At 41.6% G+C, this 11,916-nt stretch overlaps 1 protein-coding gene across 9 annotated transcripts in view; it reads left to right on the forward strand.

Annotated features, from left to right (window-relative positions):
- The window catches only part of KrT95D (phosphofurin acidic cluster sorting protein KrT95D), a 138,880-nt gene that overhangs the window by 118,890 nt on the left and 8,074 nt on the right, over positions 1-11,916 (forward strand). For 7 of the 9 annotated variants that reach the window (XM_076522719.1, XM_033468402.2, XM_076522715.1 and 4 more), the window contains 5 exons: positions 7,196-7,464; positions 8,901-9,106; positions 10,155-10,502; positions 11,045-11,442; positions 11,499-11,681. In XM_076522719.1, the coding sequence (XP_076378834.1) occupies positions 7,196-7,464; positions 8,901-9,106; positions 10,155-10,502; positions 11,045-11,442; positions 11,499-11,681 (1,404 nt within the window). The remainder of the gene's footprint in view (positions 1-7,195; positions 7,465-8,900; positions 9,107-10,154; positions 10,503-11,044; positions 11,443-11,498; positions 11,682-11,916) is intronic. The other 2 variants (XM_076522716.1, XM_033468436.2) reach the window with 1 other exon arrangement.

Raw genomic sequence — 11,916 nt, forward strand, 5'->3', positions numbered from 1 at the left:
TTTTTCAGTCATTTCCGGTGCTTCGACAACAAAATGTTTCGAACAAAAATTAATCGATACTCGGTGTTCTATAAACATCAATATAAGAAATAAAAGAAGAACTTCTTTTAAAATAAAAATTAAATTGATTATTATTTAATAATTGATTATTATATATGATTATATTTTAAATTAAAAATTAAATTGATTATTTAATCGTTACTATATCTTTTTTACATTAATAATGTTAGAGCTGACGTCAAGGCGAATTCAACGACCTATATAATAAAGCTGTCCTTGCGTCTTAAAACATAGCTAAAATCGTCGCGAACAGCTAATCCATCGATTGGGACCACGGTGCGTCGCCGTCGTGGTTCAGAATAACAATGTTCGCCCGGTGGACGTACCACGCCGCTGCGCGGGACTCCCTGCGCATGCGTCGCCTCGCGTAGTTGATTTCCATGCCCGGCACTGGCTGTATCGTGCGCCCCAACAGCATCGAGACCGTTCAAGCTTCGTTCGAACAAAACGAAACTGTCGCGCGTCCGACGATCAACCTCGGGATCTCATTTTCGCTGTTAGAAATAAATGATAACCCTGCTCGCTCGCAATAAATACGATCGATATAAAATCCAGTGTGTACGCAATTTTGTAGATTGGAGAAGGAACTCCAGCGCATGAATGACCCTGCTATGTCAGCAGAAGCTTGGTGTTTCATGATCGAAAGAATTCGGTAATTAGATGCCCGAGTAGTTTCGCAAGTAGAGCCTGGTCAAACAATTGATCTTTGCAATTACAATTCGATGTCCGTAGTAAGTATGACCATTGAATCGATCGTATGCAAGGATAATCGAAGCATCCCGTACTTCGCATTCTGCCACATTTCTACCCTCGGACGTGCCATATCCGACCCCGGCCTGTGTCGAACGCTCTTCTTTCGACATTTTTCGATCGACGATTGTACGCGATTTTTGTCTGTTAAATTTTACGGTGACATGTTTTTTAATAGACCTCGCTTTCCGGGAATGATCGACTTCGAAAGTTCGTTTTTGACGAGACGCTAAGCGGCGTGTCCGAACATTACTCGCCAATTCTACTGTCTCGAAAGTTAATTATCTGTTCGACGAAGTTTCTTCTTCGTTTTCCGTTCGTCCGTTCCGCGTAGAATTTCTTAAGCAATCCAAGCTGTTCGTTCTTCTTAGGAATTTCTTACTTTGATAATTTTAATCAATCTTTTCCTTTTTTTATTAACTTGGAGCGTTTACAATCAATTCTCTCATGGGATTAAATATAATTATTGTGAGTAAATTTTTGACGACGATTCACTGCGACACGAGGGGTAGCTTGTACGGTTACATCGGATCGTTGATCATTATATTGGGTTGGCAACTAAGTAATTGCCGATTTGTTCGATGAAATAAAAAATTTTTTTTACTTGGAACGAAGTTTAATCTGTAATGTATTTTCCATTTTGTTCGATGACCTTTTTCCATCTCTCTGACAACTTGAAAATTCCACGCTCGTAGAAAGTCTGATCCTTTTCGGCCAAAAACTGAGTTAAGTGAGATTTTACAGCGTCATCGTCGTTAAAAGTTTTACCACGAAGGGAGTTGTCCAGGGATCGAAATAAGTGGTAATCCGATGGCGCGAGATCAGGGATATATGGTGGGTGTAACATCAATTCCCAACCAATGTCCATCAATTTTTGCCGAGTGGACAAAGACGTGTGCGGCCTAGCATTGTCCTGCTGGAAAATGACACCTTTACGATCGACCAATTCTGGTCGCTTTTCCTTGTTCGCTGCGTTCAATTTGTCCAGTTGCTAACATTCACGGATAATAAAAAATAACATAATAATAATAATAATAATTTTATAATATAACATTTACGGATATCATAAAAATGGGAGTGAGATACATCTATAACTGAAATCGGCAATTACTTAGTTGCCAACCCAATAGCATAATAACCTGTGCGATCGCCGTTATATTTGGAATAAAATTTAATAAATCGAGAATTATGTTCGAATAGTCATCGAGCTTTCGAATTAACAAGAACACCGTCGAACAGGTCTTTAAAAATTGATCGACCATCTATTTTATCGTGCGCAATTATGTAAACGCAATTCTCTCCAGCGTAATCGCCCAAAATTAGCAGCACCATCTAATTACAAAATCGAGCGCGTAACATCCAATAAAAATAATAAAACCGTTGCAACTTTGTTTCCCCCGCGTGACAAACTAAGAAAACAGAAGTCGCGTAAATCATCGAACGAAATCCAGTTGGATTCGTTCAACCTGACCGCGATTTCGCTCGCTCGTTCTTGCCGCGAATGCACAGAGTACATGCTCCGGTGTAAAAATTGAAGGCTCGGGCATAGCTGAAACGTTGCAGCCAACGACCGGACGCCCGTCCGAGGGTGGACCACGCTTTTACCTCTAACGCTTGAAAACTTCTGTTGTTCTTGCATCGCATCCGAACAGTCGGCAACAGACGGCAGTAGTTGTAAACGATGTAAAACCGCACACAATGAATGTAACCGTTGCAGTGAGAGAGAGAGAAAAATGAGAGATAAAGAAAGAAAATAAACGTTTCTTTGGCATCTGATCACTTTGTAGTCGTTATTTTTGTGATCGCTTTTCTGCGAGCACTGTACAGCCGTGAATGCGTTTTGTTCTATCCTCGCCGTGAGAAACGATACAGTACCGCTCGCATCCTATGGACGCTCTTTCTCGCAGCTCGATCGAACTCCGTGCACACCTGCCAGGAGACTTTTCTGTTTCTTTGCGCGTATGTGTGGCTATCCGCAGCTTCTCTGTATGTGTAAATAGACGTTTATCTCGAATCGTACTCGAAATCCTGTCCGCTGGCCTCTTCTCTGTTTCCGTCTCTATCTATCTGCTCGTACGTACATATACATATGTATATACATATATACATATATATACACACATATATATACGTATACATATATAGGGAGAAAGAAATGTGTAGCGAATATACGGGGTGTCCTATAATTGTGGGATCTCAGCAACAAATGACCTCGGGAATCACCTCTTTCCAGGTGTCGCGGGACACCCGGTATATGTGTGTATGTATGTACGTATGTACATATACATATATACATATATATACACACACATATATATATACATATACATATATAGGGAGAAAGAAATGTGTAGTGAATATACGGGGTGTCCCATAATTGTGGGATCTCAGGACCAAATGACCTCGGGAATCACCTCTTTCCAGGTGTCGCGGGACACCCGGTATATGTGTGTATGTATGTACGTATGTATATACATATATATACAATATATATGTATGTATGTATGTATATATATATATATATATATATATATATATATATATCTTTATTACTATCAATTACTGTGTATCTACTTTTAGACTAACACTTCGTTTCCGTGGTACGCCGTCGAATGCAACGCGCGATCGATCGTTTCCGAGCGAACATACGATACCTGTTCTATGTAGAAACCGAAACTGCGTCGAGCACGAATGTGTCATTGCGCGAGAGACGCGCCGGTATGTCCCTGATTGCGATTTAGTAAGTTCACGTTCTGCATTCCGTGTGGCCGGGACTAACCGTCGGACAATCCGGTATGCTGTGTTCCAGTAACAATCGAGCTCATGGTTTCCCAACTCGGGAAAACGGCGATCGGACGGACCACCAGGCCCTCGAAAATATCCGCTTCGCTTTCAGAGTTCTCGCCGCTTGTACGTCTCTCGTGGCAATTTCGCACGATTTTTCCTCGCTTTTTCTCTTACCGAGAGAAGGATGGTTCCGGGCATCGCCTCGTTGTCCGCGAACAATACGAACAATTTTTTTTCTTTTGCCTTTTACTTCATCTTGTTCTTCAATTCTCTGTAAAAAACTGTTCGGAAGTTTATGCATCCTCCTATTGTGTTGTTATTATTATTATTATTATTATTATTATTATTATTATTATTATTATTGTTATTATTTTCAAATTGATTCGAGAGCAATTACGTTTCGCTTAGCCTCGTTCTTCCATTCTCGATGACGAGAGCCGTTCGAACATATTCAACTTTCATCTTTCTATCGTATCGATTTTTTATCACCAGATCGCGGACATTTCGTGCAAAATGAAAATTGCGCGCACGAGCTGTAAGCAGCATTTAACATTTATCTCGCGTCTCGATAATTTTAATTATTAGGTCGAGTCACAAATAGTTATTGTTGGACATTTATTTTCTTTGTCCTTTTATTTATATTTTTATGTTTTTAATAAATTACTTATTTCGAATCCTTTTCTATTCAGTGAAAGCAAAAGCTCGTTTGTCCCGGTGACTCATAGCTGGTAGAAGATACGAACAATAGAATTCTATCTAGCTGCATCGCAAGTTATTTATGATTCGGCCTGAATATGGTAGAACAGTACTTCGAAATTTTTCAAACGATTTTACACACGTTTTCGTCATAGATGCATAAAATCCGCGGTCTATTCATCGCTGTATATTATTTGCGAATAATGTGGACAATTCAATTTCGTCCTGTCTTATTCGTTCATTTTCTATCGAGGACAATCGGCAAGTTTCACCACGTATTCTTCTGTCATATAAATCTTCTGTCGTTGTATAAAGACGTTAAAGGACAAAGCATATCGAGAAAACGAGGAACAGATGATGGTTAAAATTAAAAGAATTAAAATCGAATGAGAAGTGTATCTCTCGAAGGAGGCGCTGAACACTAATAGCCTTGAAGAGAGGACAGTTAGCCTGAAAGGTTGGGAAACTATGATCTAATTGACGTGCCCGTTCCTTCGGGAATTAGCCGGCTGACACGGTGTCATCCGCGTTGCTGCTGTGCTATCTGCAAGCTCGAGACCACCTTCTGCGAACGAACAGTATAGTTGGTGTTCGGGAATTCCGTGGAGAGGTTCGGTTCGGAGAATGTTTAGATTGTACATAAATTAGCGTAGATTGGACTCACCGATACATATATACAGGATGTCCAAAAAATGTATCGCAATCCGGAAATGGCGGGTTCCTGAGGTCATTTGAAGCAACTTTTTCCTTGGCGCAAATGCAATCCGCGGCTTTGTTTACGAGTTATTAGCGAAAAACGGTGACCAATGAGAGGTGAGATAATGCTGGCGCGAGGCGGCCGAGCCAATAAGCGGAACTCGGCTTCGGCCGCCTCGCGCCAGCCGAGCTCGACTCTGATTGGTCATCGTTTTTCGTTAATAACTCGTAAACGAAGCCGCGGATTGCATTTGCGCCAAGGAAAAAGTTACTTCAAATGACCTCAGGGATCCCCCATTTTCAGATTGCCAGACATTTTGGCGAAACACGGCCTGCACAGTAAATTCTCTCTGACACTGAGATTATACGCAAAAATGGACAATTTGGGAAGAGGAGATACGATTACTCGAGCCTTACGGCTCGTTTTTATAGTTACCGATTTTTGACAACTATAAAAACGAGCCGGAAGGCTCGAATCATCGTATCTCCTCTTTCCAAATTGTCCATTTTCGTGCACAATCGGAGCGCCGATTAGGGAAAATTGCTGTATTTTTTAAGCAAAGAATTTATAAAAAAGAAGTCGTTTTATTTAACGCAGTTATCGAATGTTTTAGATCGAACAAGATTTTGTACAGAAGGTAATGACATCGAATGGTAGAATAACGATAAAGTTTTATACGAATGCAGCCAACCTTAGTATTAGTAGTCGTTCCAATAGGTGAGAATTTTAATATAAGCAAATACGCGGACTTGTTCAGTGATAATTTTTACTCGAACAAATAATATATCGACAATACTTTTTATGTCTTTTTTGTGTTTAATTGTTTGTGTCACAGTTAGTACAAAACAATTCATGCATGTCTCTTAAAGTAATACATAACATACATGTTCGTGCACAAGTTACGTTACTTTGCGTTGGAATAATTTATGAAACAAAGTATTCTGTATAGATTGTTAACACTAATACCGCGTTTCGTACAATAACGTAACATAAATTACGAATGTACAAAGGCCACGCTACACTACTAGCTATAAATAATTCATACTAATCGCTAGACTATGCGAAGTTGCATGCGTTTATAGGATAGAAAAATTGTTCATAAAAAAAAGAATATTATCGATACACTCCGTTTTCAATTCGAAAACAATTGACGGAAGAACGAACCGTTCGTTTCAATGTTTATCCAACGTCTTCAGTTTCTCGATTAAAAATGTATCTGTTTACTTCTTTCTTTCTTCATTCAAAATATAACATTATGTAGGTAAAATGTTGTTTCTTAAATTCAAACGTAAAAAGAAAGTAGCTGAAATCAGAAGAATTGTTTATAAATCTATTTCTGAAGAACGTTTTCAGACCGATACTTGCGAATAAAGATACGTCGCATACATCTCCGCGATCTAATAATCGTATCGTTTAACAATCTACATACCGTACGAACTCTGTCGCATCTGATCTTGAACATTTTTGTCAAAAAAGTCATTCATCCATCCAATCGAAAACGACCAGTGTCCCGTTTCACAATTCTTATCGCCACAATAAGGACACATTATTCCAGTGATCGCTAATTTGCAAGCGCGTATGTCACCTCTCCGCAACAAAAAGCCCACGTCTGTTCCTTCGAGCATAAATCGTTCCTGATCGAGTCAAAAATGCTTCAAATCGCAGTAAATAAACTCTTCGGTAACCGAACGGCGGGAAAGCGGCAAATCCATTGCATCGAATTACAGTTTCTCAATGAGAATGCTCGTATCATTTATTTTTGCTGTTTCCGATCGAACGTGTAAAACTTTCTGCACCCGAAAACCGCCGAGAATTTTCCTGAGTTCTCGATCTAACGTTTCGGTCGACAGAAAGATATCGGGAAATGTTCGGAACGAAAATAATTTCGCAAAAAGACGGCGCGCCGAGCGAAAGATATGTTTGAAACGTGGCTCGCGCGAGCCGGCGAAAAGCGAAATAGTTGGGAAACTATGCGGCAAAATTCCGCGAATGGAGAACTAAAGAACCCGAAGGCAGCCGGCGCGCGCGAAAATTACGCGCTGCTGCGAATGGACGAACGGCTCGAAGCGTAGGAAACAATCGTCGGTTTCGATGGGCGATTGTTTTGGGGGTTGAACGGGGTTGGTCTCGGGCTTGCGGCGCGGGCGGTGCGAAACCATCGGATGGTCGCGCGCTGCAGCGAAGAGTAATGAAATTTCATTGCAGAGCGAGGCGTGGATAGGCAAAGCGATGATAGCTCCCGGAGAGCGGACAGTGATTCGCATCCGGAGAATTGGACGGATCACGAGGCGAACGATCCCCCGAATTACGTGCCGGGCTCGCCGCCGAAGTCCGAGCAGCACAATAAAAACGAGGGCTCGGACAAAAGGACCAGACTTTTTGCCCGCGATAGAGGCACGCCGGGTAGCAATAAGTCTAAAAAGCACAGCCTCAGCGTAGACTTGAAGCCACCCGCCGACTTGAATAGCTCCGAGGTAGAATGCACCACACTCCGCACAAAGAATAAGTCCGTCGCGACGCACTCGTTCGTCCAGAGAAAAAGGCCGCACGGTGTTCCACGGTTATGCGACACACGCATACTCGGGCACGGTTCTCTTCCAACCACTTGCCGTGCGCGATGAGCCCAGCGCTTGGAAAGATTTCAGAGTTTGCTTCTTTTCGTCGCGAAACCTACCGGTTTCGCGTTCATTGTTTCGAGGCTGTTGAAATTACCGTAACTGTTTCATGGAACATGATTCGACGGATCTCTTGATTCAAGCATACGTTACGATAAAAATGGAGAACGGTCCGAATAAATGAAGTATTTCATCGTCGTTATAAAGCGGCGCACTTTTTACGCTAGTTACTTTTAGGGGTTGGTTGGTTTAGCGTTGACACGACGACTGCCATTTCAGTCGTGCCGGAGTAATACCGTTTTTCAAGCGTGTTCAAAGAGCTTATTCGTTTAACGATTTAGCTGTTGAAATCTCTTTGAAAAGTATGCGGGTCACTGTAGTTATACTGCAGTATACGTTTGATTTTCTTCATATTTTTTGGTTAAATGAGCAACGCTTTTGTAAAATATATAACTTAATGATGAATGTCGAAGAATATGTTCTTCTTAACGGTTTAGCTGTTCTCGACGAGTATACCCGTCGGAAACAGCTGACTAATTAAGCGGAATTTCATTCGGATTTGTAGACTCTGAAAGGGTTGAAGATGTAGCTGGTCACCGTGATCAACTTTAACTCTGAAGTTTTGGTTTTATTGACTTTTATACTTGAGTTTCGTGGGATATTTCGGGCTGGTGAACAAGTTACACGGCAAAGGGTTGATCGAAAGTTTTCGTAGCTTCTGGGGAAGCGGATGAAGCGATCGTCGGCGTATCGAATGTAGCGTACTTTCTCGGGGACAAACATTTTTCATTTTACGAATTGCCAAAATTTCAATCTGTCTGTTTCATATTTCTTTTTTTTTCGAGGAATTTTGATCAGGGAATTTCATTTTCCTTTGTAGAACGTTTCTCTTCGTGTGTTCACTTGATATGCGGCTCGGGTGAGGAAGGGGTAGTGGACGATTAGAAGGAGAAAGTATGTCGAACACAACTGTGGAGCACTGTCTACAATTTTCACGAAGCCTTTCTCTCTGTAATCTGTAAACAACGATTTTAGTTCGTGCGATTACGAATAGATTTCTTGCCTTACGAGTTTCACGTCTCGAATGATCTTTTAACCCCTTGCACTACGGCAACGAGTCAGACTCGCGACGACGATTTCGATACGTAATCCCACTAAAGATAAATTTTGATTTTTCTATCATCATCGAAGATAGAGAAAGTGCTTATCAACGTAGCTGCGAAAGAAATCGTAGTGCAACGGGTTAAGCCAGCTGTGTTTTAATTCAATATTGATAAACTTGTACACTGTTCCAGCCAAGGAAAGCCTTAGTGGAGCAATTAAGCCGCGTTTTACCCGATGACAGTCTGCCAGACGCGGTGTCATTGGTCTCATTATCGGATCCTGGTGGAGCGTTGCTCGCCGCGAGGCTTCAGGAAAGGAACCACCGAGTTCTAACCACCGCCTCCCCTGCTGACATTCGTGCCACGTTCACATGTTTGGTCACACGAATACAAAAATTGTAACTATCATTCGTTTTCAATCAATTTTGCCACCCGCCGAACTGGAATCCTTCGTTTATCTAGAGAACAAAAATGGACAATTTGGGAAGAGGAGATACGATTGAACGAGCCTCGGAGCTCGTTTTTATAGTTGTCGACAATCGGCGACTATAATAATAAAATCGTATCTCCTCTTCCGAAATTGTCCATCTTTGTGTAGAAGCTGATGGACGATTGGGAAGAATTTACTGTACACCCATTCGTTAACCCTTTCGGTACGAGCGCCGGATATATCCGGCATCCATCTGATGACCAATATGGACGAGTGCCTAATACATCTGGTATCTATGTAAGCCATATTTTCTGTACATATTACAGAATGTTTACAGGAAACATTTAAAGAAAGATTTAGAAACGGATTAAGCACAGTCATTACTTAACGCTTAAGAAAATCTTCGTACAAAAATTGCACTGACCCTGTGTTATGTGCGCATTTTCGGCGCGGCGCCCCGTACAGTGGGAGTGTCACGGCGGACAACGCGCTCGCACCGAAAGGGTTAATCATGCCAGTCGAATTCGATTCAGCTTTTAACATCAAATATTTCTCCATTTTCCTGTTCACCGATCGAGAGATATCTTTCTATAGGAATATTTCGATTGCGGGCTTTCATGCAAAATTAAAATGTTCTGCAATACAGAACTTGATCATTTACTCTTGATAGTTTCAACGAGTTAATTGTTGCTTCGTACTGCTTTGTACTAGTGTCTACTAATTTTTGCGAATAAATAAAGTTCACAGTCCAGGCATATTTCTCTATCGAATGATACTCGAATGGTTAAACAAATATACAATGAATTGATTTCGACGATCGTTTACTCTTATAGTACTTAAATTGTTCAGATTCTTCGTTATAAATTCGTAGAAGGAGATTTGAAACTTCTGTGTGTCTAATCCTGCGTAATGAGAACGGAAAAGTTGATGAAAGCGATAACCTTATTGAAATTAAAATGAAGTATGCATCGAGACTGAGATTTTGTGTATTCTTTGAGAAATACTTTCTTGTGTAGTTGCAATAGCTCGGCGAAGCCCCCAGCACCGATCAAAGTGGTGATCGCCGGTGGAGACTGTTTCGTGAACGCGGTGCTACGCCATTATGTGGATCTGCTGAGCTTTCGGCCGCCAGATTGGCAGAATTATCTGAAGTTCTTGGTCGTGCCTCTGGGTTCCAACACATTGTCGAAGTATCTCAGCTCGATAGACGGGAAGTACTCGATGCTTTTTGGCGAGGAATGGAAGGAGCTGCTCGACAGGGAGGGCGGGGGTGCGGGCGAGTGCGCGGTGAGGGTGGCAGAGTATTTGGCTGTCTCTGGAACCACCTTGCTGTTGCCAATCGGTGAAGCCATGGTTACCTACAGGTAATCAACCTTCCGTTCTTCAGCATCGTGCTGCGAATCTGTCTGCGAAATATCAAATTGTTTGCGTCAATTTTATACAATAAAAACCGCTGTTCCTTCTTTTCGAATAATTTTTAATAGATTGCAGATATATATCGACATTTTTAATTGCGACACTAGATTCGGTGAAAATACAGTTTTATAATTTTACATTATTTACCTCGCGGATCTATACTTGTGTAGAAAATCCTGAAAAAGTTCTTATCTCCGGCGAAACAAAAAGGGGAGACTCTCCGTCAGCTGCAAAATATTGGGAGCTTGTTATTTATTTTTCGCCAAGAATATTTTTAAAAAATTATTGATTGTTGTTCACGACTCCGGTGCTTCGTGAAAATGTTACACAGAACATGTTCGTTGTTTTTCTCGAAAATGAGAAGCTATTGTTTAAAGAATTTACACGGATGATCGGGAGCTTCACTTGGTGTTCCGTACTCGGAAATTTTACAAGACGATCGCAGAAATGTTGAAAGCAGTAAATAGTAAAATATTTGATGTGCTCACAGGGAGACAGACGACAGCAGCCAAATATTCATCCCGTTCATAAACGACGTGCGAGTGGGCTGCCCGGACAGCAGTTCCTCGGCTTCGGTGGATCTGGACGAAACCAACGCAACGATGTCCGGCTCGCCGCCGTCTTTGCCACCCGCTGGTCTGCCGATTCCTCCACCAGGTCGGTTAACACCCCCGAGCAGTCCCAACGTTGGTCAACCGATGAGGGAAGGCTGGGAACCGGTCGAGCTGCAGCTCGATTACTGGAGCAAGCAGACCCAGGGTGAAAAGGGCAAGAACACCTTGAGGCAAGCGTTCAGGGCCCTTCACGTTCAAAGACTCCCACCACTCGGGGAAACGCACGGCAACCATTTGTCCATGAACTACACGACCAAGGAGAAAAAACAGAAAAGTGCGTACACGCGACACGATGTTCGACTATTAACTTAATGAAGGATGTTTGAACAGTTTCAGATTACTTCCTTTTTGCTTTCTTTCACGTAATATCATCCCATAACGTTGCTACTTTTACAGTAATGAGGTTGGGCAAGAAGAAAGAAAAAGAAAAGGAAAACGAGCCAAAGAGTCAAACGGTCGACGGCGTCACGCGACTAATTTGTTCTGCGAAAACTCATAACATTCCATTAAGAGGTGAGTTCGGAGAGGCAATTGATTCTTTTAGAGGTGGGTCGCTCAGATTTTGACAAGCATAACTTAATTAATGATGTTTAAAGTCTTTCTCAAGGTGGTTCAACCTAGGTGCTTCAGAGAAAACAACAGATTCTATTCTATTAGGTCTACCGGAAAGTTCTGTCCGTTTGAGAAATGAAAGGAAATAATAGATTTTTCATAAATTTAGTAATATTTATTGTACAATATAATTTCC

The sequence above is a fragment of the Megalopta genalis genome, chromosome 6, assembly GCF_051020955.1.
Source record: "Megalopta genalis isolate 19385.01 chromosome 6, iyMegGena1_principal, whole genome shotgun sequence".
In the NCBI taxonomy this organism is placed as follows: Eukaryota; Metazoa; Arthropoda; class Insecta; order Hymenoptera; family Halictidae; genus Megalopta; species Megalopta genalis.